Raw genomic sequence first — 27617 nt, forward strand, 5'->3', positions numbered from 1 at the left:
ATAGCCTGATTTTTAGTTATATTTAATCCGGTTGACGAAATCTTAAAAGCATAGTTAATAACTAAATAAACTAATTAATGTTTTCACTTTCTTTTAAAGTTACTAGGTGATATTTATCAGTGACAAATATCTTTTCAACGCAACGTTCGGCCTTTTTTTCTTTAATCGTGAAAACGGGAAGGGGAAGTAAAGTCCGATGGGGCTCATCTCTATTATACTGACAAGACTTCTGCAGCACCAACAAAGTCGTAGTCAGACATTGCTTCAAAGAAGTGGTTTGATTGGCAATATTGACCACAATAATGCATATTTTGTCTTTTGCTTAGGTTTACACGATTATGCCAGTTTAGCTGTAGAATTTGGAATGTTAATTTTACATGTTTAAGCCAGTTTAGTTGTATGCTTTGACACGTTAGGTTTACATTGTTTGGCCAGTTTTACTGTAGGATTTAGCACGTTAGGTTTGCATGATTATGCCAGTTTAGCTGTAGACTTGGCACTTTAGATTTACGTGATTAGGCTAGTTTCGCTGTGTGATTTGGCACGTTAGGTTTGCATGATTAGGCCAGTTTTGCTGATAAATTGGAATGTTAATTTTACATGTTTAAGCCTGTTTAGTTGTATGATTTGACACGTTAGGTTTACATTGTTTGGCCAGTTTAGCTTTCTGATTTTTGGCTCGTTCAGTTGTTTTGACGTTAGAATTAATTAAATATCAGAATTGCATGTACTATTAGAGTACAGTATCCTTTCGTATTGAAAAAGCTTCTTTTCGAGTGTATCTGTTATGTACGTTATCTACTTAGTGACTGATCATGTGAGAATGATTACTTGATACATTGTTTGCTATGAGCAACCGTTTGTCTGAACATTCGAGTATGACTTTAAGATACAAGACTACCATACCGAACATGTTATAAAAAGAAAACAGATTCATATATAAAAGATATGAATATGGTTCATACATCAACTTTATATATATATATATATATATATATATATATATATATATATATATATATATATATATATATATATATATATATATATATATCACAAAATCATATACAAAGGAATAAGCATAGTTCATACAACCATATGATGCAAAGACAAATAAGTATGGTTCGCACAACCATATTATACAAAGAAAAATAAACATGGTTCATACTACCATATGTCCTTGTAACCGAAACGCCCTTATTGAAAGTTCGGAATTTAAAAAACCATTTCTCGAGCTTTTCCAGAATTGCACAATCCTGTGCCCCGGAGAGATAAGTATGGTTCTTACAACCATACGTTAATTTAAACGTAAGACAGTGTATATTGTCCTTATTCAGAGTTCGGAATCCACATCACAGTTCCTTGTCCTTCTCTAGAATCCTGAATTCCCATCCTGCATGTCCTGTCATGTAGTAACAACTACACAGTCTGTTGAATTTATGTCACTGGCTACGTTGCCTCATTGCATGTCATGCCGTCACCATTCGGGTTCTTCAAGCCCTCCAATCCATCCATCTACAAATATACCAAGCTGGTCATACTAAGAAATAAATTAAAGGCAGAGAGGAAATCCATAAATACACGATACAACATTGTTTTATGTCCAAATGAAGCCCTTAGCGATGAATTATAGCAGACTAACAATTTTCTAAAATAAAGACAGTATTTTGAAGGGAAACTATATATATATATATATATATATATATATATATATATATATATATATATATATATATTACCAGGTGTAAAGTATATTTGTATCTTGCCGCGAGCGACCTACGACGAGATGCATGTATTGACCAGTCACCCTAGGTAACGCTGTATGCGTATAAGAAACCAATTACCAAAATTGTTCTACGGCATTTCCAAATTATTTTCTCGCCTTATTCCCTGACAATGAGCAAACGTTTGTCTGAGCACTCGAGTACGCTATTTTGGGCACGGTTTGCTATGAGCAACCGTTTGTCTGAGCACTCGAGTAAGATCTTTTGGGCACGGTTAGCTATGAGCAACTGTTTGTCTGAGTACTCGAGTAAGATTTGGAAACTAACAGGTTGAACTGTTTTCCCATGTTCCGGCAATTGTTTGCAACCAGCGCACATTGTATGATTCCTAAATTAATGTGCTTCATTAGTATTGGGATGTTTTACTTGCGGTAGCAAAACTATAAGAACTAACCCCAAAAAATTTAAGCAATGTATTTGGCTTTTGCAGAGTATAATTCTTTGAATCGCAATATTCCAGATGATTATATCCTGAAAGGAAAAAGAAACTTACACTGTCATACAGTGGATGTTTTTTAGGGATACATTTGTCAAACGCCTTGCCCCTCATCATCTTTTTGGGTTTACTTTCCAGACTGAAAGCCTTAAATTTGATGGCCTCTTAAAACCCCAAATATTATTAAAATAATATTTGTTTATTAGTCTTGAAACAATTATTCTGTACTATCGACTGATATGAGAAATCATTGTTCTGAGCTCTCACAGCAGGTCACATTGGTATTACGGTAAGAAAAGTGCCGGTAGCAACTTAAACTGTCCTACAGTCGCCCATTTTTAAATTGAATATTTTAAAACGTAGTTTAAAGAATGAAAATTAAGACAGGCCTTGGAACATGAAATCCTTTGCTGGATAATAACATCGTATAGAACAAATCGCAGCGACGATGCAGTATTGTACCGACCGCGTATTAAGACATAGGCCTGAATCGTGCAAACTGAATGAAGGGTGAACCTCAGCTTGAGCTCATACCCTCCCATGTCAGCTGTCAGTAGAACACGTTCTTATCGAGTGTATTGATTTTACCCTGGGAGACATATGTCCTTTTTATTTAGATTAATTAAGAAACTTTATGATGATGTAACACCTGAGAAAATCCAGGACTTTGCGGTCTGAGACCAAATGTTTACTCAAAATCTTCATGAATTTGTAGCTTTTATATGTATTTTACAGAGTATGACCTTCTTGCCCTTATATTTTTTGTACAACATGTTTACTATTATTTGGAGGGGCTTTTAGTTCAAAGTTGTTTAAGATTTTTTAACTTGAAATATTTTAGAACTACATTTTAATCGGCACCATATAACTGATATTGCGCTGATAAGCCGTTTAATTATATGCACACATGCACTTATTCACTCAGTTAACTTCCATCGTGCGTTTTCCACCAAGCCGTATGAACATATGGAGTCTCTGCTTAGGACCAAGCCAAGGTTTAGTCATGTGACTCAGGCAATTCCAAAATGGAGACAATTGAAGACCATTTTTGTCGTTCTAGTGTGGAGATAACGGTATTCCATTCGAGTAAGTCCAATAGGGAGACAATTGTACGACATTCGAGTCGTTCCAATATAATGACACTTTATATTCAAGTGGTTTCAATATGGTGACAGGTGTATTACATTCGATCATTCGATCATTCCAGTATAGAGACACATGCATTACATTCGATTAGTACTTAATTCTAGCGATTTCGATACGCCGACAAATTACGGCATTGAAATAATTCCAAGACAGAGAACATTAAAAATGGACTAGGCCATGTACGAAAACAACTGTACTACATTAAAATATTTCCAGTATGGAGACGTTTGTACTAAATTCGATTAGCTACAATATGAAGGGAGCTGTTACTAAATTCGAGTATTTCATTTATGAGGACGACAGTACTACATTCAAATGCTTACAGTGTAGAGAGAACTGTACTACAATCAAGTGGTTACAATGTGGAGACAACTGAGCTACATTCAAGTGGTTGCAGTGTGGAGACGACTGTACTTCATTCGAGCTGTTCCGATATGGAGACGCTTTCCTAAATTCAAGTAGTTCTGAAAAGTAGACAATTGTAAAACACATTCGAATAGTTCCAATACAGAAACAACTGTTCTGTTTTCGATTATTCCAAAATGGAGACAAGTGAGTTAAGTTGGAGTGGGCACAATATGGATATAGTTGTACTACATTGGAGTGGGGACAATATAAATAGTTGTACTACATTGGAGTGGGCACAAAATGGAAAAAAGCTGTACTACATTGGAGTGGGCACAGAATGGAAAAAAGCTGTACTACATTAGAGTGGGCACAAAATGGAAATAGCTGTACTACATTGGAGTGGCACAAAATGGAAATAGCTGTACTACATTGGAGTGGGCACAAAATGGAAATAGCTGTACTATATTGGAGTGGGCACAATAATTGAACTAGCTGTACTACATTGGAGTGGGCACAATATGAAAATAACTGTACTACATAAGAGTGGGAACAATATGGAAATAGCTGTATTACATTGGAATGAGCATAATATGGAAATAGCTGTACTAAATTCGGGTAGTTTAAATATCGAGACAACTGTTTTAGACTGGAGTTGTTATGTTGGTAGAGTGACTAGAGATGTTGTGGTTGTAAAAAAAGGGTTCCTCATTGTTAAAGCTACGTTAAAAAGTCTAAATCAAACACAACCACTTTCTCTCCCTCTCTCAATTATCAATCATTGGTATACTTTTATTGACTGTAAATGCAAATTATATGACCATATTTGCTTAAAATTAAATATTAACATTTTAAACTATTGTTCAGTCAACGAGAGAGCCTTGAAAGTGGGTCAACCTAACCTAATCCTAGAAGAAAATGTAAAAAATCACGTCTGTGCATTTGACATTGTGTCATCTAAGCATGACGACATTCTCTGCAGTTCTTAAAATTAAACAGTAAAACATCAACTACACTCTACATGTCTGCGGCATGATGCCTCAGTGCTAGTCATTACTATAAACTGTCACACTGCATGCATCGTAGTGATATGACTGATTTTTTTTTAAAGCTACGTTAAAAATCCAGATCACACACACACACACACACACACTATGGAAGTCAAAGTGAACGCTCTCCAGACCAGAAACAATATTCTTTTTTTGTTGCAGTCTATGCCTCCTCAGTTCAGTTACACGTTTCTGTGATATATCTAATATTTCCATTTAAAAAATGAAAGGAAACTGATTATACAGTGTCACGTGAATTTCGCAGAATAAACGGGTAGGCCTAATCTCTGGAAGGCTTACTTTGACTTTGTCAATATAATATGAAATAAAACTGCTCTAAGAGCGCCTTAAATATTCATTTCTATCTCATGATACCCACATAGCTGAAAGTTTTGAATCAGTTGCCTATCCTCACATATGGGTAGCATACTAAACCAAACTATTTTGCGTCGTACTAAGACGGCTTAATATAGCAGACTGAATACCCGAGCTTGTCCTTTTACCTCAAGATAATAAACAATTTTTTTCAAAACACTTAAACGAACTAATGCATTATACATCACCAATAAACCACATGCATGGACGCCCTTACTCGGTTTTTATCTACACTAATACAACCGAATAGCATGTGTATGCCACAGTGAATTTCGAATCTGGACAGCATAACAGCCTTGCGACGGTGCGTTTAAGGACTGACAAACTCACTAAGACAGCCTAAAATGTTAACTGTAATTTTAGTGTGGTTTTATTTTAGAGACACGGCCGAAGGACTAATTTCTTGTTGGGAACGAAGGCGCAAGGTAAGGCATATACATCACACTATTCCGGATAAAAGATAAGATTTTTTGTGTACGCGACAGTAGCTACCTACATGTCGGACATGCGCATTAAAGTAAGCGATTCATGGCAGCGGCAGCGGCCTTCAAGAAGGATATATATATATATATATATATATATATATATATATATATATATATATATATATATATATATATGCCAAGCCCACATTAATGGGAAGCGAGACATAACAGTTACTTACCGTTTGAAGCTAGTCTATTGATTTCCCAACATGCTCGTTAGCCCCTTTTACAATGGGGCCAAGATCCCAGTCTTGGAAAATTTGCCTTAAGGTTTTAATTAAAGCTTTTCCATTGGGTCCTTGTCGTACCTATCATCAATCAGTACCTATCTTTAAATGCACATAGCTAGCTGGTCGTCGGTATTGAATCAATCCAACCTTATACTGGACATAAACGACGAGACAGAACGCTTCATTTATAATCCTATGAACGTTGATAATTATTAGGGTCCTGCGGTTCCCAAAAGATATATCATCTATTACTTTATGTGTCATGTCAATGTCACCATAAGGGAATTTTCAATAGTAAGTGTCACTCTTATACGATATTTTTAAATAAGATAATCAGTGCAGTTTATCCGTATAGAGAAACAAAAATCTAAATTTCATGTAAATTCGGACCTTTGCGAAGTTGGTGCATAAACTGTTATGTACTGCCTGTGTGGTTGTAAAGTTTATATTGCCACGAGCGTGGGATGGCATCAACACGACGAAAACCGAGTCTGCGTATACAAAATATGCATAATACATTTGAAGGCGATGTGAATGAATGCATAACACTCCGTGTAAATGCATACCATAAATGGCGGTGCAAAGACTGTTTGCTTTGATTAGGACATGTGTGCATTGCCACTTTAAGACCAAAAAAAGTGAAGATAAATGAAATCTCGTAAGAGTTTTGCATTTCATCAACAAAGAAGAGAAAGATAGCAAAAAATAGTTGAATTCACGAGTGTTGTTTTGTTGAATGAACAACGAATATAGGTTTGTTTGTATAATGATTTGTTTGAATGCATACTGATTTAATTGGATGTACTCTAAAACGGTAAGCATGTTTATTATGTTTTATCTGTCTCTCTATTTTTCTTTCTTATCTAGGTTGCAAAAAAATCCTTAAGATCTAAGTTGATGCAAACATGTTGTTTGACGGGGCACGGACATATTTGTGGTTGTTGTTGTTGTTGTTGTTGTTGTTATGGGGTTTAACGCCATTTGTCAGCACACGATATGCTGTGCATGGCGGCCGGTATTAATGGTGGAGGAAGAACCCGGGAAAACCCCGGGAAGAACCACCGACCCTCGAGAAGCTTCTGGCAAGCTTTCTCACATACCCACATTGGCCAAATCCTAGAATCGAACCCACGCAGACAGAGGTGAGATGGCAGTGATATGTAACGGAGAGCGCTTTTTGACCACTCAGCCACTCCGGGCCCCCGTGTTTGTGGTATTGTTAAAAAAAATCACTAAAATTATGTAATAAGAAAGTACGAATATTCGTCAATAACAACAACATCTATGTCTCCGTGCATGTCTGTCTGTCTCTGTCCATATGATTTTTACTTAATGACAGTCAGACCCCTGAATTCGCCTTTGATGGTTATATATCTCACACATTCTTTATGATAGTTACTTGTCAGCAAAACATATACCGCTGACACCTATAGGAACCCCTCTGGGCAACGCGTTATAACATGCTTGAAATTCATCGATGCATGCAGTTTGCTTTGATCAATGGCAGTTGTGGGAGATACACACCTTTACGAGTATATAATACTAAATTGATTAAATGTGGAAAACAGCCCTGTACATGCACCGTTATGATGCAACAGCTATTTTGAATAGTATTCACGTGTGTGTGTGTGTGTGTGTACTTGGTCGATTTGCAATTAAATAGGGCCAGAGCTGGTATGAGGAAGTTCTGTTCCATCTACCGTAACCTATTTTTTTCAATCGCACACATATGCAAGCATGTTTTTTTTTTCTCTCGTTTTTTTATTACGTTGACGCCCAGTATTTAACATGAACCTCTGCTGATAAGTTGTAGGCAACTCCTGTGCGATATTTCATCGGTCGGTGACCAGAAACAGTTTCTGAAAATGGAAATGGTTTGCAGTTAAACGTGTTACAGGGGTCTTCCTTTTTATTAGCCGACTGTATACAGACGCCAGGTCCTTTGTACTATTAATTTATTACATTTTTAACTTGAGTATAAAGGTTGCCTGCGCTTAAATGCCACCATAATCGCCTTGGGTGACCTATATAGATAGGCTTGTCCTGTATTTCTTATTTATTACCAATTTATTTGTCTGAATGTAAATAGTTTCTATAATACCAGTCCAGCGATTGTCTGAGGTGACTATGCATCATAAGTACTATCTTCATAACATGCTATTGGTACAACCCCATACATCCTTGAATTCCTTTGTATAATTGGAACATTAGAACCATCTTACTAATTTATTTTTTGGATGGATGAATGTTACAGGAAAGCTATACCTGATTAAATATATTCCAGATTGCGCACATCCGGGTGTTATCCACGCCAAAGCAAAAAATATCATGGCATACTGGATAATATTAGTTCCATATATTACCTTACAGGCCAATGTGGGTATGTGAGAAAGCTTGCCGGTAGCTTCTCGTGGGTCGGTGGTTCTTTGCGGGGTTTTCCCGGGTTCTTCCTCCACCATTAATACTGGCCGCCATGTATAGGCTATCTTGTGCAGAAAAATGGCGTTAAACCCTATAATAACAACAACAACACCCGTACATGATTGGCGGTGATGTTAATATAATTTTCAGTAGCTAGAGTACATTGTATTATTCGTGGAAACACATGAATGCACACGTACATTAAGAAACATAACACGGAATAGGATTTAACCTGGCAACTTTCCAAATGCTCGTAATATAAGGCAGAGCTATGCGTTGTTTTACATCCGTATATACTGTATAGCCAGGAATGTCTACCATTTAATATCATAAATATCTTAACCCTGGTTGCGATTAAAGCGGAAGTACGCATTGACTCTATCATAGCATGGCACAAGTCCAGAAATATCATTTGTGGGAGGAGGGTAGGGTGCAAATATGTTAGACAGGGGTTCCAACGGAGCCCCAGGGGACGAAACCCCCATAAACTCGTACATTTAAGCGTTACCAGTGCATAATTCTAACCTACTAAATGTAACGAAACTTACCAAAGACAATATTCGGGTTGCTTCGCGTTTAATTATATTCGCGGGGATGCGTGTGGAGGTCTCCCAACGTCTCTGCCCGACTACCTCCCCCTTCCGGCTACGCCCCTGAAAACATAAAAACAATTTGGTTTTCATGACTTGATCATTTAAATGTACATGTTTATTCATATAGGATGAGTATCCATATTATAGCCACAAGTGACGTGCTAAAAATGACTTTAACATTTCTTGCTCAGCCCGTCACAAATAAGAACTTTTCTGTTGTTCAGTGATCAGTTGCCACAGTGAGTAATCGTTTGTTTGTACCCTCCACCCCATCATAAACATACGGACCGATAGGTAAATATAAAATACATGTGTGTAGTATCAAACCTTTACTGTAACTATTGATACATGGAACACAACAGTCACAGACATACCGTAAAATAAGTATACACCAATACATTAGGTAAGTATAATGACGTAACTCTATATTTTATGTAGGTAAAAATGTCAGAGATACGACCACGGGATGCTTTTGGAATAAATTGTGCAAACTATTATTGCATAAGACAACTCAACGCTTGGTGTTTAATTCTTAATTGCTATTTCATTGTAAGTCTGATCTTGTCTAATAATACACAAGAAAACTATGATCATTTTAAAATAAAATGTGGATAAAATTGGGCATAAATTTCCGATCTTTGTTTCCTCTTCTAGTTTAAAGACAATACTTTGTTTGCATTGCATTGATTTGAATTTAGGTTACACTTCACAGATTGGTTAAGGTGAAGTTTCTACAGATAAAACATTTCTGTATGGATATTTGACCTATACAATCATGTATTATTAATAAAACAGCCAGGGATGCTTATGTGGACGAGAATTACTTTTATTTATGCATTCAGTATATACCTGATGATACAGATATCTCGGTCTGTAAATGTACGATGGGATACAATTGGGTACTATGGGATACGAATGCGAAACTGTACTCTGTAACTGTTCGACGGGGTACGAATGCGCAACTTCGTGCTCTGATAGTCTGGTTCCCTGCTTCGTGCTTCCTGCGTTGCACTCAGGTATACGTTGTCAGACGACGCCATATTGTCACGTGATCAAAACAGATGGTCTCCTATGGAAAGATCTAGTTAATCTAACCGCCACACATTTATTCATTTAATGTTCTATTTGTTAGTGACAAAAGGTGAACTTTATCAATACTTTCGATTTGAACTTTAGCGGTCGTTATCTGTGTTCAAGCATAACCACCTTTTCGTTCATATATTTGTTTTTATAAATATTTTTAATAGTAGGCGAATATGAAGGAAAGGGGTACATACAACGATATTGTGTTAATATTGCACATTCTAGACGGTATCACCTGAAAAATTCTTCTCCAGTCGATTTTAGATAGAATTAAAAAAGTATAACCGGATAGAATTTCTTCAAAAGGGCACATTAAGGCAGTTAAATCTTCATGGGAATGTAGATGTAGAAAAATTCGTTTGTGAGATCAACCAGGGCAAAATTACCAAATTTCGCTTATTTTTTAGGCATGTGTTCCTTGTTCATAAGCTGGATTTAAAGAGGTGGAGAACATTATAATCAAATTACCAGTTTCACTAATAGCGAATTTTGTTTTCGATCGTTTCAAATGAAAACGTCCAAGATATTGTCATTTCTCACCACAAAATTCGAACCTCAACCAGTTGACATACGTGACAGAAAGTGAAACTGAGTGAAAACGATGGAGCGAAACCGATGTTTTATGGTGTCTTTTTTGAGAATTTATGAACATATTATATTCATAATTGATATTCTTATTGTCACCGTCTTACTTATCATATACAAAAATAACTAGGTAAGATTATTAAGGACATTTCTTTGATTTATAGCTACTTATTTAGTACAGAGTCACGATTGATATAATTAATCTCTGCCAAGCGTTCTGATGGGAACATTACAGATTACAAAACAGTCGCATAAGATAAAATTGCGAGTGTTGTCTAATATATCGTGAGCGACTAAAATGGAAGGCATATTTAATTTCAGTCATCTGTGAAAAATGCACAGAAAACAAGCGTGAAGGATAATAAATACTGTTTTGTTTTCGTTCCGTTCATGTATATACCACAACAGTGTGGATTTAATGTTCACAGTGGATTCTAAAAAAACGATAACTATTCTAAAAAATACACACATACGTTATTTACGGATATACTCGTTTCCACTTGAACCTACTTGCCAGAAAGTCCAATAAAATGGATCATTTTCTTATCTTTCATGAATTGTTAGATGACTGGGGTTCCTAGTGATGATAGAATTTGATCATATTACCGTTTGTATTCGCTCTTGGGTCAACTTGCAAACAACATTGACCTGATCTTCTGTCGTATAATGCGTTGGCAGATGATTGTCTATTTTGTTTGCTCAATGGCAGTTTATTACAAACTGCGTATGCCCAGATCTGTCGACGCGTTGTGTGACGGCAAATCTGGGTCTATACAGTATGACGAAGGATCCGACTATAAGTAAGTATTTCATATTACACTGTGTTGAATGACATTTTGACATTTGAAGAACTCTCTTGTGTCAATACAGTGGGAGTTAGGTGTCTTGTCAGGATATATATATATATATATATATATATATATATATATATATATATATATATATATATATATATATTGAATTAACAAACCACTGACAATGAATCTGGCTGGCTAACCACTGATTCGTTGCAGTTCCCCTGCGTTACGGACCACAGATGCCCTGCATTATGTATCAAATTCATAAGGTAAATTCATTCATACAGTTGGTATTTGGTCCTGTACACCAGACTGATCCAATTATTGGCCCGTGGGTCATTTTATTGCTGTCCGCTCTTATTAAAGATCGTGTATATGTATAAGCTCACTTACTTATCTGAGTATTTTGTGTGTGTGAGAGGACATCAATACAATATATATATATATATATATATATATATATATATATATATATATATATATATATATATATATATATATATATATATATCCCACAAACTATATAAATACTTGGTCCATGTGGCCCGCAGTGTTGAAGATGCTTGACCATCCTGGTATAGACTATTATACCATTCTTAGTCTCCGTTTAATACACGACTGTACATGGTATTCTGAAGTCTCATTCAGGGTATGGACATAGTACACAATTAATTTTACTATACGTTCTCTACATTTGTTTCTCAGTACTGACCTTTCCACTGTGTGACAATCAATGCAAATCATATGTTAATCTAAAATACCTTCAAAGATGACTTCACGGTGAAGTTCTTGTCAAAGGTTGACCTGCTCTTTTTTTAGATTATTGACTGTCAACATAACAGCATGTAACCAGAACACGAATTTCACTTCCGGATCATCACCAAGGCCTTATTACTCACTGTGCACTGTCGCCAAAATACATACAGACAACAACACCCTGAGCTCATATTATCAAGAATAAACAGTTACCTTTAAATCCCTACCAAAAATGCATAAATAAAACTCTTCTATCACCACCAAAATGAGAGAGGAAAAAATGTTCTAAAAATAGACTAGAACTACATTCGTGGAAGTATTAATTGTGATGTAATTCCGTATGAGCAGGAGGGGGGGGGGGTCAGAAAACACACACGTTCCCAGTTGGGTTTCAGGGGAAAAGCCCCGACTGAAACATACGAACAATAAATACGAATAAAATACTGTACTATGAATAGTGTGGCTTCTGGTGTGCGTCAGGAAGGTGCAATCCATACCTGGTTGGTTTGGCCGAGCCCGCTCTCATGCAGCGCGTCAAAAAGGCAAATTCATTCAGATGAGGTGGGATGGGTTTTTCTCACCACTGTCTATATTCACTACTGGGGAACAAAGGACTGAGCGTTATGCATTTTTATTTATCGCTGTTTTAATGTACAATATCATTATACCCTGTGATCACCCTCACAAACCACGCATTACTTATTTGAAAGATAGTCTGATTTGCAATGAACTGGGTAAACAAGTCACATATTGACCATTTAAACTCTGGAAAAATAAGCCTAACATTTACGGTTGACAAAGATCTTTACACATCGTAAAGCTTTGAAGCCCAAAAAATGCTAATGATAAAGAAATCAGACAGTCCTGTTTGTGAGAGAAAGAACAGTGGCGTATTTAAACGGCTTTGAGCAATGTTTACTAAGGATACGAAGTTTCTCTACATGGATCGTTACCCCCAAGGAACGTTCATTAAACAACAACAACAAAAGAGGCCCAGTCTACAGAGTTGTTTTGAACCTCGCATCTTAACCACACCAATTACCACACACCTAATATCACTCCTGCTGCTACTAGTGCTGCTTCTCCTATTACTACTATTGGCATCAAGTCACAATTACCTCTACTACCTCTCCAGTCTTACAGCCGATCAACAACTTTGCCTATCATGTTTGGTTGTTGTTGGGGTTTAACGCCATTTTTCAGCACACGATAGGCTATATATGGCGGCCAGTATTAATGGTGGAGGAAGAACCAGGGGAAACCCCCGGAAAGAACCACCGACCCACGAGAAGCTACTGGCAAGCTTTCTCACATACCCACATTGGCTGAATCCGAGACTCGAACCGGCACAGACAGAGGTGAGATGGCAGTGATCCGTAACGGAGAGCGCTTTAGACCACTCGGCCACTCGGGGCCCCTCCCTATCATGTTTGGCAATACTACAACTAAAACAGCCTCAACAACAGCAACTACTACTACTACTATTATTGCCAGCGTTAATACTGAGATGGACCTCTGCTTTTATTATTACTACAAACACCATTACTACTACTACAAGTACTACTACTAAAAGTACTACTACTACAAGTACTACTACTACAAGTACTGCTACTACAAGTATTACTAACACTACTACTAAACGTGTTGCAGATATTGTACATATTGTACTATTTTAGTGCAGTCTCTTCATCCTGTCACGTTCCATTGCATCAGGTTATGCATTATTAAATGACAACTCGTGTAAATAAGTTAACCCTCCTTCCTGGATGTAAAGGACTCACTTTGTTCACCTTCAATATACATTCTATGGAGACCGCTCCGGTGGCCTAGTGGTTAGAACGTCGCCTCGGATGCGGGATGTCGTGGGTTCGATCCCCGGCCGAAGTATACCAAAGACCTACACAAATGATACTAGCAGCTGCCTCTCTATGCACTGAGCATTAAGAGGTTAGTGTTAGGACTGGTTGGCCTGGTGTCAGGATAATGTCACTAGGTGGGACATCATGATACATGTCTGTGGCATTATGCCCCGGTACTAGACATCACTATACACTGCCACACTACAGACAGCATAGCGATATGACTGAAAAATTGTTAAAGCTACGTTAAAAATCCAAATCACACACACACACACACACACACACACGCACACTTTCCATGGAGTTTGAAAAAAAAATTGTCACACTTTTATTTTCATTCTTGTTTTGATAAGCTGTTATCAAGCTTATACATTTTATCTCTTGTAAATAGTCTCCAAGCGTGTAGGGGCCGCGGAGTGGCTGAGTGGTCACAAGAGCTTCCCTTTACTGATCAATCCCGTCTCACCTCTGTCTGTGTGGGTTGGAGTCACCGGGTCGGCGAAAGTGGGTATGTGAGAAAGCTGCCAGTAGCTTCTCATAAGTCGGTGGATCTTTTGGTCGTCATATAGTTGGTCAGCAATGAAACTTTTGTGCCGTCTACAAAATGTCCATTCCGGATAAACGTTTTCATCCCGGATATAATATGTTGATGGCTGTTTGTTAAAAGTTCTGTTCTAAAGCAATATTGGAACTTGGCAGTATCTTATAGCTCAATAAACAACCTTTAAAATAAATGTACAAATGTGTTCCATTTGTGGACGATTTTACATAAAAATTATATATATATATATATATATATATATATATATATATATATATATATATATATATATATATATATACGGACATACATACATTACCTATAGAGGCTTATTAATTATTTTTTGCATAAAAATTAATGGAGATCTATTTTGCGTTATCGTACATAGAAAGTCCAGCTATGCTTTATTTATATTGTAAATGAAAAGTAAAACGAGTTGCTGCTTTGCTATCTGGCGAGCTAGGAATGCACAACTCGTTACATGGATTACAATTTTGTCAAAAGCTGAGAAATGCACAGCGCTCAATAAAGAGATAAAATCAGACGTAGGCTGACAGCTTTATATCCTAATAAAGGCATACTAGTGTTACGCGAGACCAGGATTACAGTAACGTATTTAAATTTGACTGCAGTCGCCCCAGATATTCAGTGACGTGTAGCTGAAAGTTTGTTCATTTTGCCTGTATGGCAAAATACGTCTCATTCGTGTTAGGGTATCAGCGAATGACTTCCAACAGCGTGGGACGCGGATAGGGAGAGTCGCAGGCGTATAGGTTTTAGTCTGTTCTCTCGTTTGCATTTGACAGGGGACCACTGAAGGGAAAAGGAAAATAAGGTATGGTTATAGCTATCCAAAGTGTTGTTATTTGAAACAAAATAATATTTAATGATTCATTGTTCGTATGATTTTATGCAACAGTTCTACTAACATTGTAAATGTATTTTTCTGAAGTTTACTTACGAATAATGTAATATGTTTTCGCAAAGTAGACATCGTAGCGATATGACAACAATTGTTAAATATACATTAAAAGCCACACACACACACACCGAGTAGACACTGAAAAATACTTGAAAATGCGTACACTGGATGAAAGAGAAAATAAGTAGACATTTCCTCTCTTCATCTGACTTTCTCTTTTGAAAAGATTACAATTTTTTTAAGGAAGTGTGGAAAGAAAAATATTCTCTCTAATAAGTTTCAGGAATTTCATTGTATACTTGAGATGATTTTCATTGCTTACATCAGAAGATTTTAAGATCTTGAGAGATCTTCATGGTTCACATATACTGGAGCTCTGTTATTGTAGTGTGTCGTAGCTTTAAATTTACCTCGCACCTATATTGCTTTTCGACTAGCACGACAATGTCTATTTGATATTAGGGAGATTTTAGTCGGTGCGCACGTACATAATTGGAGTTCATTTGCCAAATCGCTGTGAAATTATATTTCATGTATATAGCTCGTGGTCTGCCAATGATGAATTCGAACAAGACATTTGAAATGAGAAACGAAAGCGCGAAACCAAACTAACACTCCAGCTTTCTTGAAAAAGATCACAATGTTTTGATACATACGAAATTTTTTTATAATGGTACGACAGACTTTAAGAGTCGATATGTTTCTTTCCATGCAAAGTCTCTAGAAGTCCAATCCCGACTAATTACATTTACCTCTGTAGATTTAGATAGGTAAGAGGGCGGTACATACGTTTTATTCGTTATTTTGTATTCACTATTAATGTTACCTTTTGCATCAAGTTTCCTTCAAATGTGACCGAACAGTAAATTACACTAATCTGTGAAAAGATATGAGACATTTAAAGTGCAGTTAAATTGCAGTCGATATAACTAGCTGCCAGTTAAGTGGCATAGAAGATTTATTGTAAAGTACTTTTATTTTGAAATTAATCCGGTACCGCCAAATAAATGTTCAATGATACGGGTACGTACATATGGAGTGTGGGAATATCGATAGCGAAGTGTTATAGTAACGCTACATGTAGGTCACCTGTTTTTCTATGCGCTAATCTCAGGCATTTCAGATATTTTGTTATCATTATTTAAAGGTTGGGCGTCCATTTTCTTGTTTATGTGTGAGTGAAAGTGTCGATCTTGGCACACCTTAGTGACATGCATGCTTACTGTGAGACACTGTAAAGGGTAATGTCGTGTATCCGTAAATCCATGTCATGGTGAAAGAACTTGATTAAATTTAGAAAGGGGTTTGAATTCAGTTGAATCCCACTCGCACCCCATTTAAATAGTACACTTTTCGAAAAGAAAAAAAAAGAAAAAAAAACCCAAACCAACAAAAAACTCGAAAAAAGAAACAACAACGACGACAACAAATGCAAAAGACATCGAGGCCGATGCAAAACATATCCCTTTTGAAAATCTAACCCTTTCCTATATGTCATGTACCCACACGGTGTTGAGGCCGTGCAAGCGTTTTCATCATATTATGCTTCTCTAGTTCGTGAAGGCTCCGAAAGGATTGTGCAATTTCTATGTAAACGAGTATCAAAACACCCCATGCTATGTATGATAATGCCGCACAAAATAATACAATTTCTTCCCTATTTGAACCTCAGTTGCTCAGTGGTATACAGTTTGTTGATGTGATAAACTGTCGCAACACGAGGGGCGAATTTTCTAATTAAACGACTAGAAAACGAAACAGGGTTTTTATTTAGAGGCAAAGAATGCATTTTCATGCGAAAGGTAAAGAATGTGGGTGATCCTGATAGTTAAAAATTGACATGAAGAACGTTGGAATTACGTTAAAAATATCAAACCTTTCATGTAGTTATTATAAATAAATATCTGTTGTGAAAAGAAATACAATATGGCACTTTAGAGATCGGTAATTTTTTTGAAAACTACTATAATCATGGGAAGTTCTTACTGTAATGTTTGATTGCTAGTTCTATACAATACGCCCCTGCACAAATTGAAGTGGCTTGCGTGTTCGCAGTTAGAAGTGCACTCAGGTTTAATTTATATAATATTTGATTTTCATTCTGTGTTGGGTACTTGAAGGGGAAATTTTAATATATATGTTTGGCTTTAAAAGAAAGCAATTTCCAGGCTTTAAAAATTAAGAGAAGATTTATATAAACATACAAACACCCCCACCCTACTCACCACGACACAGCAGCCGTAAAGAAGCATAATCTAGCGTATATGTTTTAATGCTGCATACATGTCAATTTATGTGAGGAAATACTGTTTTCCACACATTCTTTAATATTATTTAGTGACGGAGAGATGCCGAATAGACGATTGGTTTGATTTGGCTTTTTACATCACACACCAGCATATGAAGGGTATATATGTTGTTACAAGCCAGGGGTCCTTACCTGACCGAGCGGTGTCAAACCCTGACGAGATTCCCGCTAGAAGTCAAGCGTTTACCCCAAAATTTCCAAAGATTTCCATATAACTTCAGTTGTAAATTAGAAAGCCCGACGTGCCCATTCTATACATAAATTTTACTCTAATCAATGCAAGACCACAGATCTCACAACCTGCCAAATATATGGTTTCTCTTTGTTAGGTTTCCGTACCTCCAGCAGTTCACGCCGTAGAAACTATACAACTAACCCATAACACAAGGAACTATTTTAACTACGCCACCTTATGCGAGTCAAACTATGCTTTCCGGGCACTTTTCGCCAGTACAACTGCATCACCACTGCCACAATGGCAACATAAATGGTATCTGCCGAGTACCTTCTTATTGATTCCATTGTTTAATTTACCGGTTTCCTACCGTAAATACTGTCACTGCAGTTATACCAACAATGTACACCACTAGATTTTAATAGGAACTTTATTTTTCCAGGGTCACTCATTCGGTTTGGACCTGAATTCACTACTAATGAACCATGGTATCATGGAAACTCACTAATACGTTACTCCGCGACGTTTGCTCCTAGTAATTGGATAATTATTTCGGGCAAAAGAATATTTCTATTGCACCGAATTCCAATAATCAGGCGAGTAATCACAAAAATCTAAGAATGCCTTAAAACGGGGCGCTATAACTACATAGCAATGTTCTTTATATATATATATATATATATATATATATATATATATATTAGTTTTAGAACAAGAAATATTATTGAGCAGCACTAGTAGTGGCGGTGGTGGTGGTGGTAGCCGCATCCATTGTTTTATTCGAGATCGCGGTGGTGATTTTGTTTTTATGAGTGTTGGCACTGGTGGCACTGATTTTGTTCTACGAGGCAGAAGTAGTTTAGCCTGCATTATTCTTTGGGGTTTTCTGTTTTTCTTCTTTAAAACAGAGACCATTCAAGTTTGGTCTTTATTTTTTATTTTCAGAGAAACATGGCGAAGTCTGAAGTACAGAAGTGTTTGGATTGGCTGCTAGAACAAAAGGTGAGATACAATTCATATTTTTTTATTATATTACAAGCTGTTATAAGACGGTCTAGTATCTAGCAATGTTCTTTTTAAAGGGTGTACTTAATTGAATCCACAACGATGATGACGATAATTGGTTTTAGGATGTGTATCATCAAAAATGTTGTCTAATCCAGGTGTCATCACTCACTGAAACGTTTATGCAATTAGCAATTGACGTATAATGTGGCATGAATCATTAAATCCACAAAGTTAGCAAACATGTACACTGATTCAAAAATGTAGTAAACGGGAACACTGATTCACAAAGTTAGCAATAATGTACACTGATTCACAAAGTTTGTAAAGGTGTAAACTAATTCACAAAGTTAGTAAACATGTACAATGATTCTAAAATGTAGTAAACTTCAACATTTATTGACAAAGTTAGTAATGATGTACAATGATTTACTAAGTAAACATGTGCACTGATGCATAGCAAACCCATGACTGATTCACAAAGTCAGTAAACACGCACAGCGATTCACAAAGGTACTAAACATGTTTATCAAAAATGTAAACATGAACGCTGATTAACAAAGTTAGTAATGATGTACACTGATTCACTAAGTAAACATGTGCACTGATGCATAGCAAACCCATGAACTGATTCACAAAGTCAGTAAACACGCACGGTGATTCACAAAGTTAGCAAACATGTTCACTGATTCAAAAATGTAAACATGAACACTGATTCACAAAGTTAGGAATGATGTACACTGATTCACAAAGTAAACATGAACATTCTGATCCACAAAGGTCTTACACATATACAATACGATTCCCAAAAGTTGTAAACAGGTACACTATGACCCATTCGATACGGTTTTAGTCAGTGTAAGAGCATGACAAATTGATTTTCATGTGATTACCCATTTTTTTTCCAAACCTTTGTAGCAAATATTAAAACTGGTTCAAATGCATCGTCTTCTAACACTGACTATTAGAAGTTATTCGTTAATTACACTATACCTGTGTATTTATGCGAACGTCTTGTGTACTTGATATTGTAACGAATTCATGGAATCACCAAGCCAGAAAAGCAATTACACCCAACGTATGTATGCTTCGCTAAGGTCGTCCATGCAATGGATATTCGCTTTTTCCCCAAGTTTATTGATGTTATGAATCCAGTCAAGGAGTTCAATTCATAACGGTATTCTGTCTGATCACTTTAATTTAATGAAGCAATCATTGTTTGATAAATCCAAACAAACACCGTCTTTTCACAATTTTAGGACGTCTTTAATTTTCTTAACGAATGTAAAAGTTAGAAGCGTTTGCACAAATACGTAGCATCATCGTTTGTGATTTGCCTGTGTAATACTGGCTGCCTTTACTTGGCTAAAACTTTATTACAGTAAAGGGACAACTCTTTCACAACTGAATGATCCAAACTCTAATGAATTTAAGGGACAATTCATTTACTGCTGAATCATTTAAATTTTCATTGCAGTAAAGGTAGCGCTCTACAGGAAAATAATTTTCCCGGTTTTCCTCACTGGTTAGACTGGATATTTAAAAAAGACAGTGTATATCTTCGGTAATGTTAACAGAACATTTAATTTCCTTTGTTTGGTGCATGATTGATGGATGCAATATGGGTTCTAGAGTATACAGCTTGGCCTTACTCCAGTTGTGCATTTATGAATGAAAACACTGCTAACTCCTCCTGTTCATTTTCACTTCATGGGTTTCAGAGGTAAAGTTTAAATGCAAAAGAGCCAATATCTTGTTTACATTTATATATTTAGTAATTCATTCATTGCACTTTCAGAAGCTTGTATTTTATTGTCTAGTCTGGCAAAATTCATTTTCCCTATTTTAATAACTACTCAAGAACATGTATTTTAGACTAATTCAGATTGAGTTTTTGAGTACATGGGAAGCAGTCATTTCGGTTAGCTGCGTGCTTAGATCATATACAGTTTCCACAAGTACAATATCCAAAGATATTTCAGCCACAGTACATGAAAGTAACGCAGAAATATGCATTTTCTCTATTTTGCATGTTGGAAATGCAAACATCTTTACCTTAAACTGTACCTCTTTCAAAAGTACATACTATCGAAAAGCGCCTCCAGAGGGACAATTTATTTACCGCTGAATTGATAATATTCAAGAAATTGATCTCATTGACCAAATAATAAAAGAATTGTGGATACTCGTATTTATTCTAATTGGACACATGTTCTTTGATCATGTCAGTTACAATTTACAAGTCTTACATGCCGCCAGGTATGTGTACGAGATCCACTGATTGCTGTTGTTGTTGTTGATATTGTCTTCGTCTGTCCATAAATGCTCTCTTTTAACATTCTTGTCCATCCCATTATTTATTCTGTTTAAAACAGCATGACACAACTGAAATGCTATGTTGAGTTTATATACCGCATATAGGGTTTTTGAGTTTTTATAAATCAATCTTGAAATAAATATAGAAAATCTTACAGCTTGATTCTGAAAAGGCACATTAAAAAAAATAGAGTTGATCTATTTATTTCAAACCTCCAATCCATATGATTTTTGGTGACCACACCTAAAATGCTAACATACGTGTGCCGTTTACGTAGCCACAGGGGCCAGACAAAGTGTGTATACTTTATATTTCTTTCAGGCGAAGATGAATGATAATGTCTGACATATTATGAGCTGAACTTTGATGATAGTGTACTGTTCTCAGGAAGAACTATATGTTAAATATTTGTTAAAAAAATGCTGTGCGCCGGCATATACGCATTGATACGCTGTCAGTTTTATTAATATTTAAAAAAGGATGTACAAGCTGTGAAAAGGTCAGCTAGAACCTAAGACGACAAGGACTCTATATTTAGAATTTAGTTGCAGAGGAATTTTAAATCGGCTGCAAAGGGTGTATATATTTTTTCCCACAGGGACCTTCATTTAACGTCCCCACATGACGGGGTCCTTCATTTCGAGTCCCCACATGGCGATATTAAACTGTCTTATATAATTCATGTGTTACATCATTGCGTGCAATAAAATAAAATCAGGAATTCCTTGTTCACAACAAAGCCAGTAAGAAACGATATTGACTAAGTCCCTATCCCTGTGCAGAACAAAGTGTTACTTTACAAAGAAAAAACTTACTTTAGTTTTTTTTTCCGATAAACAAGGTGCACCTGTCTAAATGTCAGGCGGAGAACGTCTTATTTTATTTGCTAGGTTATGTAAAAATGTATTTAGAAGTTGTGAGGGTTCAAATATATTTTCAAGTTGACGGTTCATCGAGCCAAAAGAATAATTCACGTCAAAACTGAGGCTTCCTTTGACTGGTGCCAGTTACTCAAGTGACCGATATTCGACTATGTTACATAAACGCTAGTTTCTAAAATCTTCATACTCCTCGGCATTGTCAAATATAAAAAATCTAGTCATATTTTATAACATGTTAAATTATGGAGTGTGAGAAGGGTAAAAACTAACGATATCTTCCTGCCGTATATCGTTGTAACAGTATCCAGCTATAGTTGTAACAGTATCCAGCTATAGTTGTAACGGTATCCAGCTATATTTGCAACGGTATCCAGCTATAGTTGTAACAGTATCCAGCTATAGTTGCAACATTATCCAGCTATAGTTGCAACGGTATCCAACTATAGTTGCAACGGTATCCAACTATAGTTGCAACGGTATCCAGCTATAGTTGTAAAATTATCCAGCTATGATTGTAACATTATCCAGCTATAGTTGTAACCGAATCCAGCTATAGTTGCAACGGTATCCAACTATAGTTGTAACAGTATCCAACTATAGTTGTAACATTATCTAGCTATAGTTGTAACAGTATCCAGCTATAGTTGTAACAGTATCCAGCTATAGTAGCAACGGTATCCATCTATAGTTGCAACGGTATCCAGCTATAGTTGTACAATTATCCAGCTATAGTTGTAACGGTATCCAGCTTTAGTTGCAACGGTATCCAGCTATAGTTGCAATAGTATCCAACTATAGTTGCAACGGTATCCAGCTATAGTTGCAACGGTATCCAATTATAGTTGCATCGGTATCCAACTATAGTTGCAACGGTATCCAGCTATAGTTGTAACGGTATCCAGCCATAGTTGTCACATTATCCAGCTATAGTTGTAAAATTATCCAGCTATGGTTGTAAAATTATCCAGCTATAGTAGAAACAGTATCCAGCTGTAGTTGTAATGCTACCCAACTATAGTTGCAATGCTAAATGTTGTCAATGGAATGGTAATTTTGGCCCTTAGCAAAGGTAATATGTACCGTTACAACGGTAGTTTAAAACTGGTGTCACATCTTCGCTAGCCAAGGTAGGTTCCGATATGATAACCCTATCTACCCATTGGCGTATCGAATAGATATTTCTGTGCTTCATGTGTGTGAATTTCAGATTTAAACACCGTTCCTACGCGATCCAGACAAGGGGAGCACAACTGGAATGGACTGATAATAAGCAATTTTCCAGTGCCAGTCATTGTTGTACAAATACCTTTCACTCAAATAAACCCGTAATGACTTCCCTCTGGCATGTGACCATACTTTCGATGTTAAACTTACAAAGTATTCTTTTAAAGTCTATTGCCTCCATCATTTGTGACTGATGTACCGTTGTTAAACGCTAGGCCTATTGGTTAGTTGACCTTACATACTAAGGGAGGTAACTCATGAAATCCAATAAATGTCGCTAGTACAAAGCACTAAAACATCTGTTCGATCCGCCAAGGCGTAGAGTTATCATATCGGAACCTTGGCTAGCGACGATGCTTGTGTAATTTCAATGATATTTAAATCTGTCGTAACGGTAATATTTATCGACGCAGACGTAAACTATCGCAAGGGCAATGCTACCATGGTAACGATAATATGAACCGTTTCAAAGATAATTAAAAAAAAATTGCAGTGCTGCAGTTGCAAAATGAACATTTGCAACATCCAAAACAACTTACCATTACAACAATAATATAAACCGCTGGACTAACAATAGCTACTTTTGTTCCGGTGTTTGAATGTCTTTGCAATGCAAGGTGAATATCTTTGCAGCGTTGTATGTATACCGAGGCAACGACGATATTGTTAAGAATACCGTTGCGACGTCAATTATGTCGTTGCAGCGGCAACAATTTAGCGTTGTATCAACGAAATTTACTGTTGCAACAATATTTGAACACTGTTTAACGTACCAGCAGTTGTGACTTTTTCTCGTAAACTATGCTAGATAGTCCATTGGAATGGCTGCCTTGGAGCACCATTTGTATTTTGTAACAAATCTGACGGGATTAAAATTCCAAGAGGTATAGGAAGGAACTGCGCATGAAACATCACGATAATCGCAGGTAAAGCTATAAAGCAATAAATCAACCTTTATCAATTACAAGAAAATGATTTAGCGCTTTCAATTTTGCACCCCTGGTGCTTCATCCCTTATGTTGTACCGGATCAGCTGCGTGGGCAAGCATTGAGCAGATATCTTTAGGGCTATTGTGTAGAATACTGGAGATAAGAATATCATTATAAAGCCTACCATGTCTCCCAAAATATTATAAACCACTTTTGGGAAGTACAGGTGCATAATGCGCCTTCAGACTAGGGTATGTGCTCTTGTTCTACCGATTCCTCCTAACAAAGTGTATGGACCCAGATCTTTCGATGACAGAAACGACGACAGATCTCAGTCTGTGCAGTTTGCAGTTGGACTCGGTTTATAGCGAGTATATACATTGTCATTTTCGTACAGCTTCGACCGTTTCTGACTATTTTTATGAGGCAGGGGAGGGAGCTGCGGTAGCTCAATTGTAGGATTGTTAGACTCGTGCTTCAAGGGTTGTGGGTTCGATATCCCCTCAGGTCAGACAGGTTAGGCTTTCCTCGGCATGAAATAGCCAGTAATGTATTAAAAGTGATATTTAATCCCCACTGTTTAAATTGATGTTATAGCTGTCTTGGGTGGTGGGGCAGGTACATTGAGTAATTATCAGGTAGAGCAAGCAAACAAAGGTTTCGGCTACATATATAATGGTTTCTTTTCACTATACCAATTCAGATTCAAATCCTCACATTTCAACAAGATTACATTGATGAAAAAAAGTTGTCGGTGGTCTGAAGATTTAAAGAAACTGAATTATTTACTGTTCATTTTTACAAGGAATCAAAACTTTTAAATCCAGAAATGCACACGAATGTTCTAATGTTCACTGTTAATTGCAATGCTTATATACTACACATAAGCCCCCCTCCCTCCAAAAAAATAGTTTCATTCAAAGGTTGAAAATGAGGCTGAAGTCAACTCTGTTATAATGCGACATTTTCGTATATTTTCTTTCTCACAGAACAAACTTTAAAGAGTTGCTTATTCTTGAAGAAATAATCACATGTATGTGAAATCATGGCCTTTAAATTTCGTTCTGCTATAGGGTGAAGCGCTAAATTTCAAATTTGGGAGCTGTTACAACTATCGGGTGACTGTCATCAGTGGTTGTAATTCCATGAATTACAGCTAAATCCTGATTTCATAGTGAATCTATATGACCAGTACCATTGATTCTCCACCAGACTCTTGTGGTTGTTTTGGGTGGTGACAGCTACATTGGGGAATTAACAGGTAAAGGAAACAAACTATTTTTAGGCTATTTATGAAATGTTTCGTTTGGAGAGAGAGAGAGAGAGAGAGAGCGAGAGCGAGAGAGAGAGAATGATGTGAAGGAACAGTTTTAGCTAGAATTCGTGTTCGTGTTTACTTTCGCACTGATGGTTCAGAACTAGTTAAAAAGTCTCTTGAATCAGTAAGGAATGGACAAGTACACGAATAATGTGTAGTCCATAGAGTCAGTACACATCATACTACGACACGAGAGCAATGGAGTCCATAGTCAGCTAACAACAGACCATTACACGAGAACAATGGAGTCTATAGAGTCAATAAACGCCAGACCACTACACGAGCGCAATGTAGTTCACAGGGCAGTCAACAACAGACCATTACACGAAAACAATATAGTCTATAGATCCAATCAACAACAGACCAGTAGGTGAGAAAAAGGTAGGCTATGGTGTCAGTAAACACCAGACTAGTACACGAGAGCAATGTAGTCCATAGAGTCAGTCAACAACAGACCAGTACGCGAGAAATAGGTAGTCTATGGAGTCAGTAAACACCAGACCAGACCAGTACATAACAACATTGTCCTTATGACTAAAAACAAGATGCAGAATCTTTACCAGATCCCAGGTCGCTCTGTTCAAAACGTCCTGTTTTACCATATTAACGCCACCGCAAACGTTACTGTTTAAGTCTGGTTCAGTCAACATGCCTGGCCTTTCCCAGAGCGGATCCCTCAGTAGCACCATCGTGTGTAAGACTGTTGAATAATATGTTCAATTTATAATGTAAAATTTACTCGGTTAGCTAATTAATAATTTATCAGTTCTTTGCCGCCAAACCAAACGAGCAATATAGCCTCCGTATCCGTGTTTTAGTCGAGTAGTTCTACTATTTCCGTAGATATACGAGGCGTTCTTCCCTTGGTAGAAAGCCTTGAGATGCTGAGAGTGGTCGCTTAAATCTCAGTTTACATGCACTATAGTATCAGTGGAATGTCGTATGATCTGGGACGCAATAGAATGTCGTATTATGTGGGACGCGATAGAATGTCGTATGATGTGGGACGCAATAGTCGTATGATGTGGGATGCAATAGAATGTCGTATGATGTGGGACGCTATAGAATGTTGCATGATGTGGTACAATAGTCGTATGATGTGGGATAATAATAGCACGATGAAAAGATGAGATATTTCGTATCGTTGTTCTACAAACACACACAGACACAAATATACAAATACGCATACGCACGTAAAAATATGAAATATGTTTTGTTGCTAGGAACTCTATCAATTTTCATGCGTCGGAGAGTCTCAGAATTATCTCTGGAACTTACCTTAAATTGCAGGCACAGAAAAGTATCATCCATACTTTCGCTGGCCGATATATATATATATAATTCCTTCATGTACTCTATCATTGGGTATAACTCGTTGAAACTATAAATGCACGCAATTGAAAGGTTGTTGTTGTAGGATTTAACGCCATTTTTCAGCACAAGATAGACTGTACATGGCTACCAGTATAAATGGTGGAGGAAGAACCCGGGAAAATTCCGGAAAGAACCACCGACCCACAAGAAGCTACCAGCAAGCTTTCTCACATACCCACTTTAGCCGAACCCGAGACTAGAACCCACGCCGAGGCAAGATTGCAACGGTCCGTAACGGCGAGCGCTTTAGACCACTCGGTCACCCTCAGATGGAAGGAATAAGCGACTATAACTATAATTTAAATGTTGACTCATACTTTTGTAAACCATATAATCGTTAGTTACCAATGGCATGAGTACTATTCGGTATTTAGGATACATGTCTAGCCCCGTTCGAGTTATGTTGCATCACGCAAATAGTTATGAAGTTAATGTTGATACAGTATTGTAATTTCACTTACTTGAATAGTCATCAGCCAAACGTTCACCGGTAGTATTTCATTTTCCAGCTTTATTAAATGGCATACATATTTCGTATAGGATATTTTAATAGACATAACCTTCGAATACTTTTTAAATATGAAAGCTGACTTATTTCATCCGTGATTTTCTCATACGTTAGCTAATGTATAGTAGCAACATCTGGTGAATATGTTTTATTTACATGTGAAAGAAGCA

At 36.8% G+C, this 27617-nt stretch overlaps 1 protein-coding gene and 1 long non-coding RNA gene across 10 annotated transcripts in view; one reads left to right on the forward strand and one right to left on the reverse strand.

The window, feature by feature from the left end:
- The window catches only part of LOC149799218 (uncharacterized), a 65098-nt gene that overhangs the window by 9595 nt on the left and 27886 nt on the right, over positions 1 to 27617 (forward strand). The window contains exons 1-2 of one of the 5 annotated variants that reach the window (XM_089958490.1): positions 5424 to 5560; positions 18836 to 18892. In XM_089958490.1, coding sequence (XP_089814616.1) covers positions 5480 to 5560; positions 18836 to 18892 — 138 coding nt within the window. In that variant the 5' untranslated portion in view covers positions 5424 to 5479. Of the gene's footprint in view, positions 1 to 5423; positions 5561 to 6464; positions 6665 to 15132; positions 15321 to 18835; positions 18893 to 27617 lie in introns of those variants that run through there. The other 4 variants (XM_089958493.1, XM_089958491.1, XM_089958492.1 and 1 more) reach the window with 4 other exon arrangements.
- LOC149799219 (uncharacterized) lies at positions 1087 to 27580 on the reverse strand. Of its 5 annotated transcripts, none has more exons than XR_016421107.1 (3): positions 27401 to 27580; positions 8820 to 8924; positions 1087 to 1515 (listed from the first exon to the last, which is right to left on the reverse strand). It is a non-coding gene; the product is annotated as an uncharacterized LOC149799219 (long non-coding RNA). The 5 variants fall into 5 exon arrangements; XR_016421108.1 differs by lacking the exon at positions 27401 to 27580 and adding an exon at positions 12583 to 12931; XR_016421109.1 differs by lacking the exon at positions 27401 to 27580 and adding an exon at positions 12091 to 12424.

The sequence above is a fragment of the Sinohyriopsis cumingii genome, chromosome 5 (genome assembly GCF_028554795.1).
Source record: "Sinohyriopsis cumingii isolate HCF-2022 chromosome 5, ASM2855479v2, whole genome shotgun sequence".
In the NCBI taxonomy this organism is placed as follows: domain Eukaryota; kingdom Metazoa; phylum Mollusca; class Bivalvia; order Unionida; family Unionidae; genus Sinohyriopsis; species Sinohyriopsis cumingii.